The sequence below is a fragment of the Tachysurus fulvidraco genome, chromosome 6 (assembly GCF_022655615.1).
Source record: "Tachysurus fulvidraco isolate hzauxx_2018 chromosome 6, HZAU_PFXX_2.0, whole genome shotgun sequence".
NCBI lineage: Eukaryota > Metazoa > Chordata > Actinopteri > Siluriformes > Bagridae > Tachysurus > Tachysurus fulvidraco.
Window position 1 is genome coordinate 10,596,249 of NC_062523.1, and position 27,515 is coordinate 10,623,763.

Genomic DNA, 27,515 nt, shown 5'->3' on the forward strand with positions numbered 1-27,515 from the left:
TAATGAAAATGAGAGAGACGGTTGGACCTTCTGTGAATCTGGCGTGCGTTCCAGGAAACCAACAGCGGCGCACATAAACACTCGGCATGCTTGCAACGGCTCTCTGATGTCACCAGCTGAGAGAGAGAGAGAGAGAGAGAGAGTGTGGGAGGAGGAGACGGAGGCAGCTAGAGACAGTGCCTGAGGGAGAGCAGAGCATGCTCATTGAGAGACAGCGAAGAGAAGAAACGTGAGAGAGAGACTCGGTTGTATTTCGCTTGCTGTGGACTGTTTAAGCGTCCTCGGCACACGGCTTTACACTGCTCGGCTTGGAAAGCGGCCGCTTCTTCACTCGGAACTGAAGAACTAATGGGTAAGAGCTTTTTGCTCCTTGCTTTGTATAGCGTGTGTATATGTTTTCATGTATGAATGAGCGAGTGGGCGGACACGCTGTAGACATGAACTGTGGGTTTATTGAATGGTGCTGATGTATGTTAAAGAGGCGGACGCTGCGTGTTTGTGTTCACAGTGCATCCTTGAACAGAATGCATACACGGGAGACTGACAAGAGCTTTATGTTCATTCTCTTTAGAGGAGTGCTGTGTTGCATTGTTGTGTGTGTGTGTGTGTGTGTGTGTGTGTGTGTGTGTGTGTGTGTGCGTGTTTGAGTGAGAGAGAGAGAGAGAGAGAGAGGAAGAGAAGTATGCAGGCTGTGCACTGCAGTGAGTGTAACGTTGCTGAGGTGTTCTGGTTGACTGGTTCAGTCATGCGGGGGCTCATCATTCATTCACCGTGAGAAAGAGTGAGATAGATAGAGAGAAGAGGCGAACGTGGAAATGCGCTACATTAATATAAAGCACAAGGACAGAAACCTAATGAGAAAATGAGCAGTGGGTAGACGAACTAAGCGAAGCAATGGCGTGAGGGTGCTAATCATTCTCCAGGCTGCATTAGCCAAGCAGCGAGACTTTGCGAATGCGATGAACAGTGTCAGAGTTTCCTTCCAATAGCGGGAAACATTTCCCGTGTGCGCCAGTGTGTTTACATTCTGCATGTTATTTCAGGTCTGTTTGCCACAGGAGTTATGTAGACGATCATTTGAAAAGCTTAACGATGCTGCAAAGAGTGTGGGCTTGATCAAAGGACAGGCGGCGTGTAAGGAATAAAAGACTTCGGGGCGTGCGGTATATAGTATATAAGGAATATAATCAATGATGACTGACTGCTTTTCACTAACAGCACCTCCTGAAGTGCACCATACCATCCGATACATCGCGATTTGCCAAAACTAACAATTTATTTGTATTCAGTAAAAAAACAGCACACACTTATGTTGCATTTCATGGCTTCAGAACAAGTTCCTGTTAGACTAGATGTAAACAGTCTGTTTTAACCACTTCTCTCTTTTTTGTATGGAAATAAAACAACTTGTCACGCTACCATGTCCAGGGGGTGTGAAGTGACAAGTGAAGTCTTCACAGAAAACTTATATCAATAATCACACGTGATGTCAGAAATCTACCTTGCTGACATGTGGCAAAAAAAAATAAATAAATAAATCATAGTACAACACAAACAGCACATGAAACATGAGCTGCACAGTTCATTGTATTTTTAATTCTGATTCCATTTTTTTGGTCTTGTCAAATAAATCGGATGTAATCAAGTTATTTAGATTGCACTGAATAGAAGTTTGCAAAAATTGATGTTTTATGTGTCTATATGAAGGTATACAGGCTTAATGTTAGGCGTGAATGAAGAATTTCACAACAGTTCAAAAAAAAAAATTTTATAACCTTTTTTCAAATTTCTATTTTCACAAAAATGTTAAAATAGTTTGAACGGCATTAGTTGTGTTAATTGTCCACAAATATGAGTGTGTGTGACTTTAAAATAACATGGAGCTTGTCTCTCTCTCTCTCTCTCTCTCTCCCGCGCTCTCTCCCAAGCCTGCAGTGTCCTACCTCAGTGCCATTCACATCTCACTGAACATTGATCAGTCTCCCTCTCTCTCTTTCTCCCCCACTCTCCCTTTTCTCTCTCTCTCTCTCTCTCTCTCTCTCTCTCTCTCTCTCTCTGTTTTCATTATTTGCCTAGCAGCAGCAGTTACGTTTGGCGTTCCCCAAAACCAGCGGTCCAAAAAAAAAAAAAAATCCTGTTTTCATTCAGGGCTGTGGAAAATATTAAGTCTACTCTTCAGTTTTAATGGGTGAAGTGTTCATCCGTGCCATGTGCTAGTAAATGTGACTTTGACTAAGAGGGAAGAAAGCGTGAGTGGGTGTGTTCATGCACAAGCGTGAGTGTGTGTATTGACATCTGGGTGATGTCTAGTCTGTTAAGTGGGCACTGGATGCGATGTATTTGGTGTTGGAAGTGTTTACTTCGACATGCAGAAGGAGAGAGAGATAAGCGTCCTTCGACTGATACCGAACATGCATTTGGGTTTGCATCTGCATCTGGCTTAGACTTTTCTCCTTTGTTTATTTCTGTCCCACTTGCTGTTCTGTGCAGAGACTAAAGCTAATTGCCCAGATCTCCTCTTGCACACGGTTTTCATAAGGCCCTGGCCTCACCTAGCCTCTGGCTCTGTGTAATCTTAGTGCCGTAAACCGGGAGTGAGATGATCCTGCTGTTGCTCTGGGGCTGCAGTGATACAGAATCTGCTGCTGAGCAGCTTTACACTGCAGCCCAGGAAACCCAGACTATAAATAGCTGCAGCAGTCAGCATGGCTCATACGCCGTATATACCATCGACTAGCGGTCAAAGCTGATCAATATCTGCTATCACAGTGAGAAAATCAATATTGGCAGGAGATTTAAATGTTGTATTAACCTGATACAGTCTTAATAATACATGCTCACGCCCTGCGTTCTCCATATCACGCACTCGAAAAATGATGTGCGGGAAAAACATATAGAAATAAAAAGAATCTTGAACAGCACTCCACTACTTAAAACGAATACGTCACCACATTTATTACCCGTTGTTCTGTCAGGAATTCTGCCGTCGCCATAGCATGTTTTTGAGGGTCGGGATTAATTAAAGAACTGAAGAGTTTTTAAGAGTAATTCTCGCCGCATTTCCAGTGCGAACTTCAGTGCAGAGCTTCTTTATTCCAGTCTTGTTCATTTTCAGTTTTTTCATACTTCATAAAATTGTTTCACAGTTACTGTACACATTTTCTCCACCTTGGGATATCGCATTACGCTTATCCTTGTTTTTATCTTTGTAATTTGCATTGAAAATCCTTTATTTGTCCCGAATACTTTACAACATGTAGAAATCCATCACTTTACTCAGAGTCCAGGGTGAGCTATGATATGATAAAACAGGGTTTGTGGCTTTGCACAAGGGCCCCAACAGTGACTGCTTGGTGCTACTGGTGCTTCGGGACTTAACCATTTCAGCCCCCACTGTCTTGGTCAGGTGTGTCCGGTCAAAACCAGGCCCCGGATTTCAACAGCAGCTTCAGGCATGAAATAATTGCACCTACACGACTGGCAAGAGCCACTAACCAATCAGACGAGAGCATGATAGTGATAGGTGTTGCAGCACACGGTTTGTGTCGTCACTACTTACACATACTATTTAGTGTGCCCCGTGCGATTCGGGACACCATCTTCTATTCTGTCTAGATGTCTGCGGTCACGAATGTGAGAGAAATAGAATAGCAACTTGTGTCACAAAAAGTTCCTTTGCATGTAGATTACAATGTCGTTTATCTTCCAGAGAAAGTGGAACTCTGAAATGTTCACTCTTAATCCTGTAGGATTATGTTGCATGATGTGTTAATCTCACTCCATTCCCTAAAGCTCACTTTTCTTACTTTTTTGCCTTCCACATTATATTGCTGTTTACAAATTGCTTGTTTTTTTGTTTTTTTTTCAACAGCACCGATGAATTCTCTGAGGTAAATACTGGGGCTGATTTCTTTCCAGCTCAGACTGTAGAAAGGGTGACTGTCAGGTCAAGTGATGAGGCAGTGTGAAATTGTGTGCGCTGGAGATGATTTATGTAATATCACTTCACTGAGACATCCATAACACGCCGTCGGTCCCACACCACATCCGCTTCTGTCATCCCTTCTGTAATTTTCTATTTTGATTTGCAAGTTTGTGTCATTTATCTTCTCCTAGTTGGCTCACAAACTGTTTTTTTTTTTTTTTTAAAAAAAAAAAAAAAACTTTTGCGAGGTTTCTCAATCACTGATTTTGTAAAATGTCTGTGAGGCAACCAGGGTTTAAATAAGTGTTGTCCAATCAAAATATATTTTTATACTTTATATACTATATTAGCCTTTTTACACCTGGTCACCGATATGATTTGTTAAAATTTTTTCGTGTACATTAGGCCACATAAATGCGTCTTGACGAATTGGATATCAGATCTTTCTACTCCCGCCTAAAATGCAAATATATTTTACCTCATTTCCAGGGTACTTGAAATGGAACACGCTTTGGTGTATGCGGTTTTCAGAATGCAATCAAAAAGAATAAAAAAGACGGATAAACTTGTTACGACATTTATGCTACAAAAAACCAACCCCGTGTTTCGTCCATGTTATTTGTTTCTGGTGCAATGCACGACTCGTGAGTCACCTGCGAGTGACTTACTTCCGGTTGGAAGGAGTATAGCGCTGACGTATGTGGCTTGAACAAGCACATTCATTTACACCTGTCCAGTTTCATCTTAATGCGTCCAGACCACCTCCTGAAGTGGTTTGAACGATCGGATTTATATTCGTCTCAAAACCGTTTCGGAGGGGATTTAGACCTGGCCTTTTTACGATCGGAGAGCTATCGGATCACAGACAACGCATGAAGTGACCAGGTGTAAAAAGCCCCTCAGACTCATGAATCTGAATCAATCATGAATGAGTGTTTTTAATGCTTGTCAAAATGTTTTTTTTAATAGCACTATCGATTTTATTTTCCCCAATATCATCACTGTTACCTCAGTTAAACCCGACTATTGAAGCACGTTGTTCATCTTGAACGCTGGCATGAAATGCTGTGATTTTTGGGCGGGAGGCGACTTCTGAATCGCGGCATGGTTTTCAGATAGGACACTTAGGCACGTTGGCTCTTCTGGTGTCTACACATTAGAGTGTCTAATTGCCTGACAGCAGTATTTGTGGAATTGGCTTTACGTTTGACTTTGTTGACTGTAAACATGCCATGCTTAATTATATTTGAGCTTTTGTGTACTTAGCTTGGCCCTGTCTATAGACCTGTGTACGTGCAGGTCGGTGTATGTGTGTGTGCGTAACAGAGAGACACCATGTGCACACTGTGTTTCTCTGTTTGTTTTGGCTGCCTCATGGTTGAAGTGATTGCTGTGGCTTGTCTCGCTTGGCAGCGTGTGATGCAGCAGAGGACGATTAAGGCTGTGGCTGTATGCATGAGCACATCTATGCGTACAGTGGTGAATCTGAGGGCTCCACAGAGAGACAGCTCCTTCCTGTATTCTAGTTCATCTGCCAAAGCACATGTAGACCACTGCTGGCAGCAGAGGGGTTTGCAGCGATCAACGCTGATTCTCGTGGATACGTTCCAGGCTTCGGAGTAAACCTGGGCCTTTATTGATCACCAGATTGAACTGCGCTGAATTAATGGAATGCATTTGGAAGGCATGAAAAGCTGCGTGCAGTCAGGTGAACGACCAACGAGAGACGTGGAGGAGCTTTTAACCAGCACTCAGTGCTAGCAATTTCAGCAATGTTTTGTTTTTTATGTCGGCTATTTTCCGGTATTTTATTGAAGAGATAGTTAGATGGATGTGCTGCTTGAAAGCTTATGTGAGCTTAAGTATAGATGAATAACTGTGGTATTGATTGATGTGGAGTTACATAAGACTGCTAAAAGCAAACTGTGCTTTTTTTTAATATTCATAACCATGACATCTGCTTCTACAGAGGAGTTTTCTCTAAAGCAGGCCAACTTCTCTCCAGGCTATGATGAGTATAAATGTCTAACACATGTGAGTATAGAAAATGGAATGATCTCTTAAACACACATGCACACACTTCAGTTGTCTCCTCATTCCCAGAACAAGCCGCCTTCCCCACCCAGGCACCGCTATGACCCGTTTGTGTTTCTGCGTCATTTTTAGCCCCGGTGCCTGAAGGCGCTGACGGCCGCTGATGCCAGGCCTGGCTGCAGCTCTGTGGAATAACTGAATGTTCCCATGCTCCTGCTGTTACAGTGCAGTTGGGGCTAAAAGGAGGCTTTTGAGCAGTGCTGTCTGGCTGACGTAAGGAGACAGGCACGTTGGCTTTGCACGGTAAGACCGTGTGTGTTCCTGTAGCAGAGTCCAGCCAGCTGTTTACACACACTGCTGTGCCACAGCAACTCTGCTGAGGTCATTCTGACCTCATGACTGAGCTTTCAGCCAGCACGGGCTCTTTATTTAACCGTTTCAAAGGACACAGAGGGTACAGGGGTTGTTTAGGAGTCTGGCGTACTGAGGGAAACGTGCACCCGGTGGTTCCCAAGACTCATGTTTTCTCAGGAGCCGGGCTCTGCTAAACCACATGACCCCGTTCTTGTTGTTGTTCTGAATCTCCCAAGCTTACATGTGCAGTTTTAGCGAGTTTTAACCAGTTTTGTTATTGAGAATTGCTGTCCCTTTATCAACGTTTTAGTAAATAATAAATGCAGTATTGGTCAGTAGGAGCTGATTTATTTTCTAGAACAGTTGCTCTGACTTTAGCAGCAGCTGTTCTATCGATCATGTGATCAGCCGTAACATTAAAACCCCCGACAGGTGAAGTGCATGACATTGATTGGCTCGTTACAGTGGCCCCTGTCAAGAGGGTGGGATATTTTAGGTAGCAAGAGAACAGTCAGTTCTCAAAGTTGATGGTCAAGTGTAAAGATCTGAGTTACCAGGGCCAACTTGTGATGGCTAGACTACTGGGTCAGAGCATCTCCAAAACGGAAGGTCTTGTGGGCAGTTCCTGGTATGCAGTGGTTAGTAAAAGTGGTCCAAGGAAGGACAACCAGTGAGCCTGTTACATTGCAGCTTGCTGAATATGAGGATGACCTGTCAGAGTGCTCATGCTGAACCCTGTCCACGAAAGCGCCGACCAGGGGCACATGAGCATCAGAATTGGACCATGGAGTAAAGGAAAAGGTGCGATCTGTTCTGATGAATCACATATCTAAACATAGTTGCAGACCAAGTCCATTCATTCATGGAAACAGTATTGCCTAATTCCATTGGTCTCTTCGATCAGGATAAATGCATCCTGCCACTCTGATAGATAGATAGATAGATAGATAGATAGATAGATAGATAGATAGATAGACACACACACACACACACACACACACACACACACACACACACACACACACACTATTCATCATATATTACTCATCATGGTATAGTGTTGCACTGTGCCTGAAATGTGTGTGTAAGATGCATTGATCTGATCATACACTACTACTGCTGGTGTAGTTCTCACTTGTCAAGAAATTTTGGCATCAATAAGCACTCTGTATGGATGCAGCGAGGTCTTTAGGGAAACATGAAAGGAAGTCAATGTTTATGAGTTAGAAGGTTCACAAAGGCTATTTTTAGCTCCATCTCTTTGGTAGGGTTAAACTATGTGCACTCTTTCTCTTGCTTTGTGTTGGAGTGGATTCCGTGCGGAGGACCGTAATGACACTGAAGACGTTTAGAGCATGCAGTCTGGACTCTCTGTTCACTCGTTTTGTGTGTGTGTGTGTGTGTGTGTGTGTGTGTGTGTGTGTGTGTGTGTGTGTGTGTGTGTGTGTGTGTGTGTGTGTGTATCATGACAAGGCCATTGTTTGTGCTAGAGAACAGACATGTCTCTGTTATCTCAAGCATGACTATAGAAGAAGCATTGCATCGCTCACGTCACAGCCACACAGCTCTGCTGACTGTCGTAGCCTGCTTTTGGGGTGGAGGGGGTCGGGGGTCACTCGGTCACGGAGCTGTGCTGCCTATGGGGGTGAGTTAGGGCACCATCAGAGTCAGACATGAGGAAGACGACAGGAAGTCTCATACCATCAAGCAGCAGTGAGAGCTGTGCAGAGGAAAATCCAACAGACGATACAGAGAAATCAGATTTAGCAGATCTTCCTAATCTGATCACATGATTGCGGTGTGTTCTGAGGAGCACACAGTTTGCTTTAACCGTGATGGATCACTGACCCTCACACCACTAGGCGAGTTTTGTCTTCTGCTCCCATGATGCATCACTCTGCTAAGGTACACGGCGTGACCGATACATACACAGCACTCTTGAATCAATCTTTATCAATGTTTACTGTGTGTGTGTGTGTGTGTGTGTGTGTGTGTGTGTGTGTGTGTGTGTGTGTGTGTGTGTGTGTGTTTCTTTGAGTTCCACACAGTGTTGTTTATGTCAGCAAATCACTTTTTGCTGAACTTTGCTGCTATGTGCGCTTTTATTTTTATTCTGCACCATGTTGCATCACTAAGCGGCGTAGAGCTTCAGACGTTCTCCTCACCCTGAAACTGAAACGTTCATCTTTATTCACTGAGGTTATAATTTCCTTAACATTCTTCATAAAGGTAAAAGGACGGATGTATCCACAAAATATAATATTTTCTTTCACTTGCATCAGACTGGAAGCAGCTGTCTGTCTTAAAAATGATTTAATAAAACAATATTAGAAGTTATTTTATTTTTATTGATAATAATCAGTAATAATTAATGCCTTTTTTATGTATAACAGTTTCATGTTGATTCAGATTGTGTGTTGCAGAAATGGCTTCATTATATTTTGTCCCTTTATATATACACAAACACTAGGGCTGGGCGATATGGCTGAAAACTGTATCACGATATCAGTGTTTCATATCAGTCGATTTTTTTATTGTTGATAATAAAAATTATTGATATTTTTTATGACCCATTTAAAATAAGGACCAGAAGAAAATATATTACATTTAAACATTTTTATTTTAAACTTGACCTTCCCTTGATCATAATCCCCTCGGTTATTAAGACTGAAATGTCAACAACCAGGAAAACTCAAATAATTAAAATGTAAACATAAGTCTAAAGTCACAATGAACACTTAACAATTATCTCTTAACATTTAAGGTGCAAAATGAAAGAAAAGGTTAGAAATGCTTAATAAAGTGTAATAAAATAGTGCAACTTGTTAAATATACTCCCTACGTTGCTCGGTTACCAGAGAGTGAGTGCCTTTATTAATGCAACCAAACTTGCTTCGCAACCTCTGTTTTCTTCCGACGAATTATAAAAAATATCGAACACATTTTTTTATTGATATCAATCACGTGTCTATCGCGATACATATCGTTATCATTTTATCGCCCAGCCCTCACACACACACACACACACACACACACACAAAAGACATGTATTTTACAAAACACATCTTGTCGCACGCACTTGTAATATATACATAAACTGTAATAGTCTATATGCCGAGACGTACTGTTTCAAAGAACAGCTAATGTGTGTATGAATTAGAGAGTGAGCTCCCGGTCATTTTTATTTTTTATTTTTTTTATTTAAGACATGTTCATTCGCCTGGAAATATATGCTTTCAAATCACACCGGGCAAATCGGCAGTAAAAAATTATAGAGGTTTATAATAAACTGCAAGCTCTGTTTAAACTCGTGGCCTCTTCTGACTTATTGTGTTTAGAGAGGGTGGGAGGTTTGACGTTCTACAGAAAGCTCTTTCGACAGTTGAGGAATCAGTCAAGCTCTTCCTTACACTCCTCTCCCTTACTTCCTGCATCAGAAGGAAATACGTCAACATGCGGAATCAAATCACGGCTCCCGAGCCGATCCAAGGGCGCCTTAAACCCTGAGGGCTGCTGATCTGATTGCCTACATATTAATTGCACAAAAACAAGCTCTGATGTGTATGCGCGAGTGAGTTCCAAGGTGCTGCACGTCTGGGACAGATTTCATTGCCTTGTACAGAGATCAACTGGTTTTGACAGCTAATTTTGACTAAGATATTTCCAGTCCCTTTTTCCACTTATTGTTTGGAGAAAGCGCACTGATGTTCACTAAAGTTATTTAATTAGACGTTTTTGTTGGGGCGATTGTGCCGCGGGGAGCTAACTGGCACGTTAATTAGTGTTAATAGTTGTTTGTTTTGGTTTGCTTGCTTGCCTTTGTTGGGATTCGAGCTCAAGCTGAAAGCAAGCGTTTGCCCATTTTATGTGTCTCAAAGTGCAAAAACATACTTATTCTCAGCATATCCGAGGGAAGTCGTTCATTTTCGGGCTTCCTGTCCAGCCTGGTGCGGTTGACTTCTTCCAGTCCCCGTGACTCAATGCACCCTTTGTGAGGCCTCTTTTGCGTCACGAATATGGTTTTATTAAGTCATAAGGAATGAATGGATCATTTACTCCTCTGCGCTATTACAAAAAAAGGGCTGTGACCCTGATCTTGGCATGGCTTCGGGGGTCTCTGCTCACTTCTGAAGTGTCTGTAGTGCTTTAGCAGCGGGTGACGTCCCGAACCACAAACCCAGAGGCCTGACTGCGTCCATAGCAGTCGTGTAGAGGAAAAACACACTTTCATGACAGCTTCACTCGAAGAATGCTTATATTTTAATGGTGAAATTCTGAATTGTCCTTCTTTGGATTTGAAGAACTTTTATCAGCACATTTTTTCACTTTGTCTAAATTTCACACAGTGCCATTTCACTGCCTGTGGTGCAGATGTGAATTCATAGCTGTCTCTACTAAAGAGAGTGATGCAGCAGCACTTTAGTCCTTTTCTCTATCCGGCTTTTTCAGCTCCTCATCAGTACATCCTGCTCAAACAGATGAGGTTCCACAGCAGTAAATTCCATGCTAATATCACCGTCAGCACCATCGTCATCTCGTATAGCTGAACCGATATCTCCGATTTGGAATTACGTACCAAAAGGTCACCATTTTTTATTTTTTATTTTTTGTCTACTTCTCAACTGGATTTCTTATTATTACAATACCGAATGTCACTCAAAAGGCTGAAGCAGATTTCAGCTGTATATTCTTCACCCTGTCCGAATTATACTTTGGCTGATAAATACAGTAGATGTCAGTACAAGCACGTGTATCACCGTCATATTTACCTGCGATACCCCGTTTGCAAAAGACTAGCACGAGGTTGCTACCTGTCCTCAGAACATTCGTTCCTTGCGGTTCTTTTGTAATTAGTGTTTAAGAGCCCTGACATATCGCTGTGTGATTTGCTAATTGAATTCTGTTTGATGAATTATGCTTTTAGTTCAGCCCCAGGGGACGTAAATCAGTGATTGCTTTTTAATCAGGTCAATGTTGGTCTTGCGGGCCTCAGTTTGCTGTGCATAATATGAATAATGCATTTACTTCATTCGAATTTTCTCCTCTTCAATGTAAATTGCATTCGTTTAAACTTTACCTTAAACAAATCCCACGGTTCGCCTACTTCTGCAACATGGTGCTGGAAAGGGAGGCTATGATTATTCAGCAGTTGTGTATATATACACAGTGCCTTGCATAAGTATTTGCTCCCTTGGAGATTTCTGTATTATTTCAACCTGGACCCTTTTGGGATTTTATTTATAACACAGTATATCTAATATTTAAAAAGTAGATATTTGTTTATAGGTATTCACTCCTGGGTCGGTGCTTGGTGGTAGAAACACTTTTTGTCTTCTTGCATGCATCTCTATCAAGTGTACACATCTGGATCCTTTTTTTTTTCATCCATTTTTCTTGGAAAATATCCCCAAATTTTTGGAAACCGTTGCTGATTTTCTGCACATTCATGACATAAAATTTCAGTTTCAGACTGTAGCAAGATGAAGAGGGTCAATACTCATGCAAGGCACTCCAACCTGCACAAGCCTCCATGCTTCTGTTGTCATGCCTTGCAGTCTCTCTCTTGGAGGACTTGTAAATCAAGCATGGTCATTGAAATATTAGGCCACGCCTACCAGCTCATTACTTGTGTTGATGTTTATATATCTTATATATGTGTAGATATTTTTGTTTGTTTTTATACAAACTCTGCTGGAAGCATAATATTGCACAGAAGGCATTGATGCGTGATACTGTCTGTGTGCAGTTGATGTGAGTGCGGTGTTGCCCGTTCCCGTTCCCCCTGCTGCCATCCCGATGGATCTGCGTGTGGATCAGCAGCACTTGCCCGTGTCTGGGGAGCAGCAGCTGCAGCAGGAGCTCCTGGCACTCAAACAGAAGCAGCAGATCCAGAGGCAGCTGCTCATCGCCGAGTTCCAGCGGCAGCACGAGCAGCTCTCCCGCCAGCACGAAGTCCAGCTGCAGGAGCACATTAAGGTGAGATACTCTCACACGCCTCCTCTTTCTTTCTGTCACTGCTCATCACCGCTCTGCTTCTGGCTGCTCATGGATAGTCTGTAGTAGTGAAAGGAATCTTCAGGCACCTCATGATTTCATTACAGACACCACAATGGGATTCAGATTTTTTATTTTTTTTAATAGATATTATTAATATATAGACTATTATTCATGTATATACTGTAGCTACATTAGTAGCTTGTTTTATAAAGTGACAAGTTTGTTTATTTAACAAACCACTTAAAACTGAGAGGCTTACATAAAGGATATGTCTTAAGAAATGTGTGTCTATCACTCCAATTGTGTGTGTCTGTGTACGTGTGTGTATGTAGGGATGGTGTATAATAGCTGTGTCCTTGTGTGTATGGCTTCAATGAGAGAGGTGTGTGTGTGTGTGTGTGTGTGTGTGTGTGTGTGTGTGTGTGTGTGTGTGTGTGTGTGTGTGTGTGTGTGTGTGTGTGTGTGTGTGTGTGTGTGTGTGTGAATGTGTGTGAATACATGCATCTGTGTGTGGTGAGTTGGTGTATAAATTAAAAGCTGTGTCCTTGTGTGTATGAAAGCTGTGTGTGTGTGTGTGTGTGTGCGTGTGTGTGTGAGTGAGAGAGAGAGAGACTGTGGTTTCCTGAATCTGTGCTGCTGTCAGTGATTTGCTGTGTGAGGCCTCAGCATAAAGCTCTTGATTACAGACTGGAATGTGCTCAGGAGAAGGCGAGTGTGCTGTGGAAAAGGTGTGTGTCTGAGTATGTGTGTGTGTGCATGTATGTGTTTCTGTGTGCATACTGGGCTTAATGGTAGTGTTCTGTGGAAAGGGAAGTGTGTAGAGGAGTGCAATGTGGTGAAGGGGAGAGGAGGTCTGCTGTGGTAACCCTGTTCTTGGGGAAACTCCATGAAGCCATGAGCTCAGCACATCCTCAGCTTTGCTGCATTACCACTGTGAGAATTCTGTCCAATAGAAGAGCAGTAGTTCTGGCTGGGCTATAAATAACCCAAGCAGTGGACAGAGAAAAGATGGAGGGTGTTGAGTGATGTAGTGCCTGCACTTTTTGTGGTGACGCCGTGTTGATGAGTACCAGAAGAAAGGAGACCGGTTGCAGTAAGACAGCGCTGAAAAACACAGTCGAGAGAATGCAAAACAAATTGCACCAAACAATGCAGTTTCAGTGTTAATGGTGAATGCGTACTATCGCTCTTTTCTGTTGTTATTCATGTTTAAACATAGGATGAGTCCAAAAAATAGAACTCCAATAATAGAATAGAATCTCGCATCCAAGTCCAACACATAAGGCAGAAGCAGGCAAAATGGAGCAAAAAGAAACTGAAAAGAACCAAGAGAAAGAAAATGTTCTGCCACAAGCCTCTCAACTGATGTAAACAAAGCCAGTGTGTGACATCTGGCAGAGTTAAATGAGAAATGTCCAGAGGAACAGCAGAGAATATTACAACTGAGACCGGCCAAGAGCCGTCCACAGGATATGAAATGGGTGGGATGGAAACTCAGTTGTGGTTTTGTATGATTATTACCCTTTGAAATTTTAGAAACGAACTAACTTAGCACGGACGGCAACTATTTCGCCTTTACAGGCAAGAAGATACCGGTCAAAAATACGATCAGGCAGAGTTTAGTTGTGTGTCCTAGACACTATGGTCACTAAAACATAGGCTCTCAAAAATACTTGGGTCAGTGACCCCATTTTAAGGGCCCTACATTCTCACAACATATACAGTATAAAAGATTGAAATCAATACCCAGTATATCAAATAAAGAAAAGTCACACTGCAGCAAATCAATGTAGTTTACAGATTAGCAGCACAAGCTAACTGTTCTAGCTATATAAACTCAGAAGAGCCACCACCATTATATGTCTATATATCTATATGTTCTTGACTATTTAAACACAAACACAGAAATATCAGTGTGAAATTTGGTAGTATTTACATTCACCGCATTTGGCAGACGCCCTTATCCAGGGCAACTTACGTTTATCTCATTTATACAGCTGAGCATCTGAGGATCGGCAGCTTGGTGGCCCGAGGATCTGAACTCACGACCTTCTGATCACTAGTCCAACACCTTAACTACTGAGCTATAACATGTTGTATGATTTACATGTTATGTTCTGTGCTTCTTAGGAACCATAAGCACATTAGCGCTAGAAGGCTGTCTTTAGACACCAGTGATCTCTACTACTAGGTTCTGAGTTCAAATCCCAGAACTTCTGCAGAACGGCTCCTGGCTGTCTGGCGAAGGACTATATATAAACTGCATCTGGTCTATTGTGGAATGCTTCAGTAGTCACAGCAGACCGACTTGATTGAATACATTTGTGAGAGTGGGGTGAAGACCTGGCATCCTCGTACATCTTCAAAAATATAAACAGAGGGAGACAAAAAAGACGTGTCTGTTCACAGTAGCAGCAGCGTTCGCTCCAGTCGTCCTCTTAGCGCATTCACACTCCAAGGTGTTTGTTCTGTGTTGTCGCACTTTGCTGAGTATCTGTCAGCAGCCACAAGTTTGTGCTTGTCCAGAGTCTCTCCTTGAGCACACCTCTGCTGCTATTTATAGTGCTAAACAAGCCCAAGGGCCACATCAATGGAGGACGGCATGCAGAACACAGAGCTCAGGTCTGCCTGTAAAAGGCAATGGCACTTCCACTGCTTGTGCTTCCACTAAGCTAGAAAAGGGCACACTTGATCTTTTGTGCAGTATAGTGCATTTAAAAAACTCGCCCGGCTTCTCACTCGCTCGGCTTCTCGCTCGCTGTCTTTCCTATCAGAGGCAGGTTCTACTGCTCGTGAAGTACCGAGAATGAACACGAGCCTTTTAGAGATTTGCCCAGTCACTCTCTCACACACACATGGTAAAGCAGAGTGTGATGTACTGAAAGCTTCTGTTGTCTGTCTCAGCATCAGCAGGAGCTGTTGGCTATGAAGCATCAGCAGGAGCTGCTGGAGCACCAGAGGAAGTTGGAGCAGCATCGTCGTGAGCAGGAGCTGGAGAAACAGCAGCGTGAGCAGAAACTGCAGCTGCTCAAAAACAAGGAGCGTGGCCAGGAGAGTAAGTGTATAAACACACACACACACACACACACACACACACACACACACACACACACACACACACACACACACACACTTATAGAGGTTTATATGATCTTATATTCCACTTCATATTAAACATCAAACTAATAACTTGTCTCATATTACTATCATGCTCCCCAGCCATGTTATTAAGCACTGTGTTGGTACTGTATAATTTGTGTAGTCAACCAATCACATGGCAGAACGCAGTGTATAAAATCCTGTCGTGTGATCTCAGAGACGCTGACTACGGCATGGTTGTTGATGCCAGGTTAGACGCTTGTATCTGATGTCTTGGGAACCATGTCTGGAGTTCACACAGAATGGTGTGAAAAACACCCTGTGAGCGACAGTTCCTCAGGCAGAAATGCCTCGCTGATGAGAAAGGTCAGAGGTGAATGGCAGGAAGGCTATGGTAGTTCAAATAACCACTGGCTTTCTGAGCAAAAGGTTGGAAGTTCAAGCCCCAGCACTGCAAAGCTGCCAGAAGCTAGAACTAGGCCCATAACCCTTTCTGCGCCAGGGTGCTATATTATAACTGACCCCACGTTCTCACCCAAACTTCCTAACAAGCTGTGATATGCAAGAAAAAAGAAAGTTACTAATGTATAATGTATAAGTGACGAATGCATGGTGGCTTCTTCTACATCCGTAGTAAAACATCTCAGGACACACAACATGTCGAACCCTCAGGATGAAGCGATACAACAGCAGAAGTCCACAAAGTGTTCCATAATAAATATTTAGATGATAAAGTGAGCATTAAGTATAGTTTCCCGTAACATTCTATCAGAGCTATAATTATCATTATAACATGTTGCCTGGCCCAGTGTTTGAAGAAGAAGAAGCAGAAGAAGCCTTTATTTTGTCACATATACTGCATATTACAGCACAGTGAAATTCTTTCTTCGCATATCCCATCTTTTTTTTGTAGGTTGAGGTCAGAGTTCAGTATAAGAGTCCATGATACACTGCCCCTGGAGCAGAGAGGGTTACTTAAGGTCCTTTCGATACTCCGGTCAACAATCCAGAGCCTTAACCGCTTGAGCCACAATGCCACAGAAATATGACTCAGAAAAAAAAAAGTAATAGCTAGCATAATGTGAAAAGCCAATTAGCTCATTACATACATTAAAATATTAATATTACATCGACATGAATGTAATTATCATTAATATATAATGCATAAAGTTTTTAATGTAGTTTTCAGTGGTGCTCGAGGCCTTGACTAAAAGACTTAAGAGCTGCGATATTCTCTTCTTACATCTCAACTAGAATTATTTAGCTATTGACGGCAGTTTCTTTCAGGACGTTTAACCCTTTCTTTAGCAGCACACCGGTGTTCGTCTTATCAGACATTTCGAATGAGCGTAAACAAAGGAATTATTTTATCACCACAAGTCTGATCTGAAATGAGTCAGGAGTCTGTTGGCTTTCAGTGGGTTTGTTTTGGGATTTGTTTTGCTCTCTGTTAGGATAATCTTACACAGAATTTTACTGACTGGGGACAAAGGCTACATTTTAGATTGTTATAAACAGCACTTGTGCAGAAATGAGCTCGAGATCACCGTTTACAGGATAGAACAGTTTTTGCTTTTTCAGGATTTTTTTTTTTTTTTGGTAAAAACAGAAATATTTGTGAAAAACTAAACTTCTTAAAGCCCACAGTGTCTACTTTTATATCAGCTTTATATTAACACTACTGTGGAGTGTGACATGACAAAAATATTTAATGCTGAACACAGACACAAACAAACAGGTCGTTGTGTCTGTGTTCAAATATAGAACTTCCAGGTTCCCATGCTACTGCTTTTCCACTCCAGATTATGTGCTTTATTTTACAGCTTCCTCTGGACTTCATATTTGATTACGAATACAGTCTGCTGACAGACCGACTAGAACAGAGAACTTTATTTTTTTGCATGTCGGCTATCAGTAATCCTTGAAGTAGGCTCGAGCGCATCAGCTAAAGAGATGTGTGACTTATACTGTATATAACAGCCAAACATTTCCAAGAGCTAGCCGTATGCGATAAAGGCCCGTAACATGGAAGTGGACCTCGGGACACTTTTGAGAGCAGAGGTTGTTGAGATTTCTTTTTTTTTACATTTTGTCTGAGCAGCATCCGGTTCCAGTGCTTATTTCTCACTTTTATTCCCATCCTTGTCACAGCTGCAGTGTGAACGCAAGAATCCTCCAAGCTGTATGTCAGTGAATGTGCCAACGTAGCCTCCAGGTCCCACTGAGACACTGAGATTAGAAAGAACACTCCTCCTCACTACTCCTACTGCCGAACACTGGCTTTCTTATCCGCCACCTGAGAATTTCGCTCACCTGTTGCTGGCTACAAGCGTGTGTTGCCTGGTGGAGGAAGTTTGTGGGTCGCCGAGTGGGTGTGTGAAGCTAGCAGAGGTCTCCGGAGGCTTGTTTACTGATGATGGGAAAGGTGGAAATTGTAGGGAGAGCTGTGAGAAAACACTCTTTTTATAGAGAGAGAGAGAGAAAAAACACACAGCATTGTTTAACTGACACTGTCTCAGCGGTATTGTTCGAAGAATTCGCTGTCTTTTATAGTGACATTAAAGAGAAAAAAAAAACCTTAGCCCAAAAACCCCTGACGTGCCGATCTGACCGAATCTGCGCTACACTGTACTGCTAGCTGTAGAGGAAGGATTTAGAGGATTTAGTTTATAGAAACTTCACACGATTCCTGTTCACATTTAAAACAATACCCAGGATTATACCCAGAAGGAGACGGGTTCACTTTTGAGTCTAATCCCGCTAAAGGTTTCCTCAGGGAACTTTCTTTGCCTCTGTTGCTCAGTCTGAATACAAATCTACATCCAGGTTTCTGCAGAGCTCCATTATGATTGTCAAAATGAAATTTGAAGTAATGTTTGAAGTGCCAGTAATGTTTAGTTCTTGTTTTTAGGTAATTTCGTGCAAATTCGAGCACTTTTTATCGTACCATTGAGTGACGCCTGCAACCTTGGTCAGTAAACGTCTCGTGATGGCGGTTATGACAAATCACAGCAGGTCATTTAACGGAGCAGTGTGGTGGAGCAAAAGCTCTTTAGATCTTTGGTGTAACATTATAATTTGGTTTTCAATTTTAGAAAAGGAAGTACTGTATAAGTACTTCTTTATACTACTGATTATATGATGTAACACCGAATGGTCAGAAAATGTGGGTTGATTTATTTATGTTTTTTTTGGATGCCAGTTTTAACACTAGGTACAGCTGAGAAGTTAAATAACAATGCTTTTATTCTAATATTAACAGTTTTACATGCAGTCGTTTGGCAGGAAACGGATTGTGAACCATTTTTACAACAGTTAGGTCCAGTCCACGAATTCGATTGGACGAGTGGCGTTTGATTGGACGAGTGGCGTTCGTAAACAATGTGAGCAGCTATGAAGCAGGTCTAGGGGTGTGTCTCAATCAGATCCAATCAGATACAGTGAATCACTATATCATGTACACAAGTGTGGCAACTCTTAAGCACCTCGGTTAGAGGACTTTCGACATTCGAATTTCCTCATCAGTCATTATAAAAACCCAATATATAAGATTTGTATGTCATGTACATTTAAAGCTGGATTATTAGCAAGCTAATGGAGTTTTTAAAAGCATTAATTACTTTAAATCCGTTAGACTCAAACAAACCATATATAGAACGTCAAATAAACTTCAAAAGCATTATTGTAAGTAATCGTTTGAGAGCTACAACAGTAACAAGCTACAGTCTACAGTACTTACATGTGTAGACGAAGTAGGCTAAGCCATTTATTTCAACCTGAAGAGCTTCAGAATATTTGTACGGGATTTTCAATAAAGCAGCACAGCGTATGGAGTCAAATAATATACAGGTTTTTTCTCATTGTGGGATTTTATTTATTTATTTATTTTAAGAAATTAGGCCATATTGATCCGAGATGTCACTAAATTGTCACAGTAGAGTGCATTTATGCTAAATATCAGCTGAAAGAGATATATTTGAACCACACATTGCTTAAATATGGGTATAGTATTGATACAGTGGAGTTTTCTCTAAGGACATGTTTCTATTGTATTTTTGGAAGGAGTCCCCAGTGACTGTAACAGTTAGAAGTAAAACTCTAGCAGTTCTCTGGTGCATGGTTCATATTCTAGTGCAATCCTGTGCACTTGCTCTTCAGATAAACCGATTTAAATTCTTCAAATTCAAAACACATTGGAGTGAGTCATGAAGCATCGAGGTTATAATGGTGTTGTGTTCCAGACGCTCACATCACCAGGTTTATTACAGGGCCAGGCATTAACTGTAACCTCAACCTCACCAGGTGAGGACCACAGCGGTGACGTGGATATGGATGTATAGAGGATGGATGGATACTTAGTTTGGGTCCTTCCTTCCCTCTTTTCTTTCCATCCTTACTTCTTTTCTTTCCTTCCTTCCCTTCTTTCTTGTCTTTCCTTCCTTTCTTTCTTTCCTTTTTCATTTCTTTCCATCTTTCCTTTCTTTCCTTCTTTCCTGTACCTTTTTTCATTTCTTCCCTTTTTTTTCCTTCACCTTGTTTCTTTTCCCTTCTTTTCCTTCCCCTTCTTTCCTTTCTTCCCTTCTTTCCTTCCCTTTCTTTCCTTTCTTCCTTTCTTTCCTTCACCATCTTTCCTTTCTTTCCTTCTTTTCCTTCTTTCCTTCACCTAATTTAATTTCTTCTTTTCCTTCACCTTCTTTCCTTTCTTCCCTTCTTTCCTTCCCTTTCTTTCCTTTCTTCCTTTCTTTCCTTCACCATCTTTCCTTTCTTTCCTTCCTTTCCTTCTTTCCTTCACCTAATTTAATTTCTTCTTTTTCTTCACCTTCTTTCCTTTCTTCCCTTCTTTTTCTGCCTCTTCTTCCCCTTCTTTCCTTTCCTTTCCTTTCCTTCCCTTCCCTTCCCTTCTTCAAGCATCCACTAGCAGCATTCAGAGAAGCAAGATCATCACAACACAGTAATACAGTAACACAGTAACCCCCCCCCCCATCAGATATCCATACTGTTTTGTTTTTTTTAAATATTTGTTGTCTTACTGTCAACAGTCATACTGTTTGTATGTATAAGTCATACTGTGATTTACAGCATTATCAGGGTCGACATGTAATAGGATTAATAGGCATTATGACTGACATGTTTTTAATAACTGATTCTGAGCATGTCAGAAGTGATTATTTAAGCTAATGATTTTCCTGGCAGGAGCTGTTATATAGTTGTATGAGTACTAGTCTGAGTCACTGGAGTCATTTAGCACACATTTCACACTTTAAGCACTGTAAAGATGCGTATACATGCAAAATATTCAAACTAGTGAATGAAATATATTGTCCCTTGTATCAAAATTTTATTGAGCTCAAGCTTATTTAATTTTTTAAAAACTTGCTCCATCAATCAACACAAAGCTGAGTCTAAAGTGTGGTGCGGGAAACCACGCCATCTTCCTACAATAAAAGTAATGAGAGATAAATCTAAACTTAGCACAGGGTTTTTGTCGCTCTCAGCACTCGGCGGTTGCACAGAAATAGCGAAGTAGGCGGGGCACTGTTTCTGAACACTGTTCTGTGATTGGCAGGTGCGGTGGCGAGCACGGAGGTGAAGATGCGTCTTCAGGAGTTTGTGCTGAATAAGAAGAAAGCCCTGGCCCAGAGAAGCCTCAACCACTGCATGCCCAATGACCCACGTTACTCTTACTGGTAAGCTACTTTTTTTTTTCCCCCTTCCTTCTCACAACAACATTTCCACACCTCCACTCAGAAATCACAAATAAGGCAAGGTACGAAATAGGAATATTTTCTAGGGGAGGGTTGAGCCAGAGAGCCAGCGTGATTTACAGGAATACGACCTGGGACATAAGTAAACAGAGACCTGAGTGAAATTTCTGTCTACTTACTGACTTTTTTTTTTAATCAGTCCAACGTCAGCAGTTAGAGATATACAGTATATTTAAAAAAAAAAGGACGGAAAGAGAGCGTTTCTAGATTGTTCTGAAATTTGTAAAGGATTTGCGGAGCAAAGCCAAAGATAAGAAGAACTTTGTTTTAAGCAGCAGGTTCGAAAAAGAAACGCACGCACTCGTTATCTGTCAGGCTCAGATAAAGTGTGAGGAAGGAGCGAGGGATTGTGTAGAGAATGAATATTAGCATACCAGAGCGCTCTGTTTTTTTTTGTTGTTTTTTTTTTTTCTTCTTCTTCGCCGTTTATCTTTTTTCTTATGAACGTGTATCTGGGAGAGAGCAGATAACTTCCCAACACACAGCATGAACAAGATGGCGTTGTCCACGTCACTATACTCTCAGAACATCTCAGCTTTGCTTTCTCCATGATGGGAGTGTATCAGTAAAGCCTTGTTTACTATCTCACTTTCTCAGTTACATCAACACCTGCGGCTTAACAAAGACAGCCTACAGGCGAAAGCCTTATGTTTTATGGATCAAAAAATTTATACCGACTGGTTTCAACCATCAGTCATTTGTTCTAATTGCAGCAGGTTCCAGGAGCTCATTACTCATGCTGCTGAACACACAGATTATTTATTTATTTTATATATTTTTTTAGATGATGGGAAAGCAGGCAAAGTGAGTAGGTTGGGTTGGGTGCGTGCCAAATCGCCCGCTTTGGCACCGAAAGCAGCCGTTTTGTGAATGTTGTCTCCGAGGTGAGGTCACTGTTGTGCTGCAGAAAGCTCATTTCTGTGAAGGTGTCACCGTAAATGGTGTGTATTATCTGTTTTTTCCCTTAATCAGCGTGTCTTATCGGTATATCGGTTTCTTGGTATATTATTATATAATGCAGCATTGCTTCTTAACATTTATTCAGTTGGGAGAGTGTGTTGATTCGTACTGCACTGAAATAACAATAAAAACTAGAATGTACATTTCCTGAAGAAAATGGGAATGGTGCTTGCACATGGCAAGTTCCCCTCATCGGGCTGAGTGTTTTGATACATGACATGTCCATGTTGTGCTAACTTCTTTATTTCATTTATTTTGGGGGCGGGGCTAAACGTGACATCAAGTGAATAGGTGGTGGGGTGCCAATACTTTTGGACAAAAGTTGCTACTGAAATAAAACTTTGGTCGAGTTCAGTGTAAATCGCTCGAAAACTTGCCGAGTTATAAACCTCCAAAATTTATAATGGAAGTCTATGGGGGAAAAGCCATTTTTGAGCTTCCGTACCGGGAATTCCGGAATTCCGTTCACTTATAAAAGTCATAGCACACCTCTCCTCAATGAGCCGGTCAATTTGACACCTGATTCATGGGACTAGGACGAAAGCTGCGTGACAAGTTACGTGCCGAAGTTTTGTCCGGCACAATAACAAGAATGTTGCTTTGCAAGCAACATTAATTATGTAGTTGTTCGGAATAACAACTCGGTCATAATTTGTGTTGCATTTGCGTTGTACATTTTTGCTAGACTGAATAATAGTGAATAGTGTAACAGTTTGTTTTGTCAACGTGCCTCGTGTTTTTTTTTTTTTTTGTCCTTTCAAAATCGGGTGCAGATGGTGTCTGCGTCCTCGATGTACCTTTTTGCTTCTGTTGTTTTGCTGTCTACTGCGATTTGGAGTAGTGTATAGAACCCATAGCGGAGAAGCCTCTGCTTGTTGCACTCCCTCTTTATATTTGATTCGAACACTTATTCCAAATTGCTCGTCTAATATAGCGCACAGAAGCGGTGCAACGCGGAGCCGCCTCTACTCAAACTCTTTGAACATTTTGAAATTAAAGAGAAGAAAAGAAATAAAAATAACAAGCCATAAATACCCGTGTGTTAAAAGCTGTAGTTATTTTTCTGAAGGGAAGCTTAGATTTCTTTACAGGATTTGGATTTGTAACCTGTATTGGGGATGGAATAATATTAGTTTAAGAAGATGAAAGGGTGTCTTCTGGATAAATTTATGATGTTTGAGGCTGTCTGGCTGCAAAAGGTGATGTTGACTCTTTGGGTTTTTGGTTGAACTCGCCGTTCGGTTCGGAGCTCGAGTGGAAAAATAATGCTCATGAATTAAAAAAAACAAAAAACGAGACAGTATGTAAGGGAGCAATTAAACAGCCTTCAATTTTCATGTTTGTGTGTGTTTCTACAGGAAAACCCAGCACAGTTCACTGGATCAGAGTTCTCCTCCTCAGACAGGGATGTCCACTTACAACCACCCAGTGCTGGGACTCTACGATTCCAAAAACGACTTTCCACTCCGCAAGACAGGTAACCTAACCTCCTGCGCCACCGTTAACAATGATCAAATATTCCTCTGATCCACTCAGAACTGACTTTTCTTTATTTAGCCTCGTTCTGATTCTGATTCCAGACCAGCAAACAACTTGATCTCTGTCTCACTTCCCACACACTGATCCTCACGACTGATAACCTTCACCGTCAGCGTGAGGTTTACTGCTAGATGAAGAATTCGCACCATTTCTATTTCTGTCCACAACACACAGTGTTTCTTTCGGTTTCGTGTTGCATGTAAGCATAAATCCAAACAAACTGAAGTAATGATGCAAAACCCGTGTAAGGAGGCTTGAGGTCAGGCGCAGGACTCAGCCAGTAGAAACTCGATGTCTTTATGTCTTTATCCCAGCTGTCTGGTAACACACAACTTTGCTACGATGACAGGCTCCGCCATCAATCCTGGAAGGCAAAGAGCGACCCTTTTCATCACACAGAGTTTAAATCGGGAGGCAGACAGCCATGGGCCAGAAAGGAATGTTCTCCCTGTCTCTCTTTTCTGTCTGTCTCTGTTAAACCTTCCATCAGCCTTCCAGAACTAGTACCTTTCCCTCAACTGATGACAGAAAAACGGGGAACACTTCAGAAAGATGTGTCTTTCACTTACCTGAGCCTTCTTTCTTTCTTTTTCTTTTCCATTTACAGCATATTGACTACTCAGATTCTTGGAGAACAGCAGGTTTGTCTTGTACTCTTTAGCATTAGAAGACAAAACACAAATCACAAGCATACTAAGTTAAAGACAGGCATGGGACTGGCTCAAGCACCTGTGACCTGAGCACTTAAACCACTTGCAGAAGTGGTCAGAGATCCATGTAGCTGCATTGCAGCATATATAACAGCACATTCTCAGCAATGTCAAAGTGTAAGCGTTGCCAGATCTGTGGGTTTGGTTATCTTAAAAGTACCATGTGTGAATGGCTGTCTGTTCAGCTGTAACAGTCCTCTTGTGACTGGATTAACCAAGATTGTCAACATTTACTTTACAAGAAAGGAACCGACTGACCGGTGATACGTCTGCTGTGATCTATGTTGACCACTTACCTGATTACAACTATCAGAGTCTTGCCAGTATCTTATTGGCCAAGCACAACTCTGTGATTTGACAGGTCCATGCACCAGACTGATGAGAACTCTTAAACACAGTGGCAATAATTTGCTTTTTAGGGGAAGTGAAATGGTCCAAGAGGATCGCAGAATGCCACAAACTTGTGTTTTCAAGTTATTGCACTATTTCCTAATTCTCCTCCTTCTGCATTTCAAGCAAAACTGCCATCTTTGGTCGATGACATCGGGCCCGAATGCTTCTTCCTGAGATTGGTAGTTATTGTTCCTATTGACTCTCTATTTATAGCTGGATGTCTGGCTGTATTGTGCAATAGAAGGTTTTCTGTGACTGATGTCTGTGGCTTCTACTCAGTTCTACTTCGTTATGCTCAGCCCAAGCTTCTGCAGACGTTTGCGGTTGAGGAAGTGACTATGCTAGGTACTGCAGCGGGATGTCTGCCAGCTGCTAAGCATTATTACGAGTGAACCGGCGAATAAGGCAGATCAGCGCCCAACACAAGGCCCTGAGAGAGTGCAGCCAGAGCCTGAGGTCCTGAGCTGCTCCCCTCAGCAGGAGAGCTGCACTTAAGGGCCTTTCCTTTGCACACTCACCTTAGGCTGCCTGAGATTAGGCCACTGCTCTCATTAATCATGCTGGAAATGGACCTGTCAGAGTACTGCAGTGCAGCTGGGTCCAGGCTCCCTGCACACACACAGCCCCCTGAGACACCACAGCAATTACAGCTCGGCTGGGAAGGAGAGGAAGGGGATGCTACAGCGGCAATATGCTTATCACCGAACGAGCGAGAGAGCATGAGTGGGTGGATCTACTTCCATAGAGAAGAATATCACAGGGCAGAGGATCACGGAATCTGGATTTTGTATTTCCTGACCTCAAAATTTCCTGACTGTCACTTTAACATTGCACAGTTTGTTCATTTGGAAGTGCACAGTTCTCTAAAATGTTCCCTATTTTTGTAGAGTATCTGCTATTATCTCTAAAAGGAACTTCAGCAAGTCCAAGGCCTGAAAATGACCTCAAAACAATCAAAATATGCGGCTATGATATCAAAATTTAACAAGTGTATGAGAACGTCTAACCAAAATGGTTTCTGTGTCTTATGTTTCCAACAATTCATGCAACTTCTTTAAGTGTTTTATCCTGGTCATGGTTGCGGTGGATCCGGAGCCTGTCCCAAGAATACTGAGGATGAAGGGGGAATACATCATGAATGTATCACCTTTTCATCGCAGAGCACCATGCATACACATCGGCAGACACGTTCAAACCTAGGGGTAATTTAGTACTGACACTTCATCAACCGCTATGCTCTTTTGGGAGGTGGGAGGAAACCGGAGCACCAAGAAGAAATCCTCACGGACATTAATCCAAGCTGAGGATCATACAGATTTTTGGAGCTGTGATCTGGCAAGCCACCAGTACCTGTTGCAACCTGGTGCTGCCTCTGAAGCAATTTCAGATGAAGTTAAAAATAAAAACACGCACACCTTAAATTCTTCTATCTTTAATATGATCTCTGAAAGGAATAGTTATATATATATATATTTCAAGCTCTGTTTTCAAACGTTCAAGAAAGGACTCCTCAAAAACTCATAAAAGATTTTGTCCTCATTAAGACCTTACCTTAAAATTCTGTTATACATAAGATTTAAGTGAAGAGGTTTTCTGTTTATTTCCCAATACTAGTGTTGAAGTTTGCTTCTAGCGTAATCATGCATCACTCGGTGTATCATTCGTTGAACGAATCTTAGGTCAGAAGATTCTAGGCTATTCGTTTAAAACACCTTTGCTTTTTTCCCCCTTTGAGAGGTACTTGGTATCTGCAGATTTATTCCCCAAACGAATTAATTAACTTGGACACGCCTTCGGGAAGGTGGTGTTTTTTATATACAGGGGAAAGAATCTAAACCACAAGTCAAGCGTTCCTTTGTATGGTCACAGTTCTTCACTTTGTGGCGAGGCCCGTCTGAGTGTTGATTCCAGCTCTCCCGCTGTAGATAAACCTCAGTTTGCTCTGGCTGCTGCGGTGCATTCCTGGGGCTGGGTAGAGCAATCCGTCTCCTGTCACAGAAGCTCCATGTCTTCCTCCTTTCCCATCAGGCCCTTTTCTTTAATAAGCTCCTTAGGTTTTACACGAGCCCTTCACCTTTCTGATTAGCGATAGAGCAGACAATCTGTGTCCTTCTCTGTTCCAATTCATGATTCGGCTTTTTGTTGTCTCTTTTTTCCCCTCTTCTCTCATGACGCACGAGGGGTGAATGAGGGTGGAAACAAGCCGCTGGAGTGCTCTTGTGTCTTCGTCCATTCATTAGTGGGTGCACGCGGAGCTGTGTATAGGGCACTTTTCTTCCGAAAGAGAGAACACAGCCTTTGTGTGCCAGCTGACATGAGGGTCACAGATTTGATATTTCCATTGGTCAGGTCCTTTCTCTGCCCTCATTTAACTGCACTGTTCAACTGTATGAGATCAATTCAAGTACAGCTTTTCCCACAGGAAGTAAAATGAAATGCTGGATGGAAAAAGTGGCATTGGGAGAATTCGCTAAACTCTTGTGTTTTTTGCAGTCTCTCTATTAGCTTAGCATGAAATGAAAGTCAATTATTAAAAATGATTTCATTCATGGTTTGAAGTGAATCATATAGCAAGAGTGGCAAACATGCAGCCCGTGGGCTGATGATAAAGGTGCTAATCTGGTTCTCTAGATACATTTAGAAACAAAATAAAAATCACCTGAGCTGGAACAGAAAGAAGGAGGAAAAAAAAGAAGTTTTTTTTTATTCCACTAGATGAATCAACGCAAGGCCGTAAAG

At 41.9% G+C, this 27,515-nt stretch overlaps 1 protein-coding gene across 5 annotated transcripts in view; it reads left to right on the forward strand.

Moving 5' to 3' along the window:
- hdac4 (histone deacetylase 4) overlaps positions 1–27,515 on the forward strand; it is a 163,587-nt gene that overhangs the window by 81,164 nt on the left and 54,908 nt on the right. For 4 of the 5 annotated variants that reach the window (XM_027164464.2, XM_027164465.2, XM_047814509.1 and 1 more), the window contains 4 exons: positions 12,060–12,289; positions 15,215–15,365; positions 20,976–21,096; positions 23,493–23,611. In XM_027164464.2, coding sequence (XP_027020265.1) covers positions 12,060–12,289; positions 15,215–15,365; positions 20,976–21,096; positions 23,493–23,611 — 621 coding nt within the window. Of the gene's footprint in view, positions 1–127; positions 353–12,059; positions 12,290–15,214; positions 15,366–20,975; positions 21,097–23,492; positions 23,612–27,515 lie in introns of those variants that run through there. The other variant, XM_047814508.1, reaches the window with a different exon arrangement.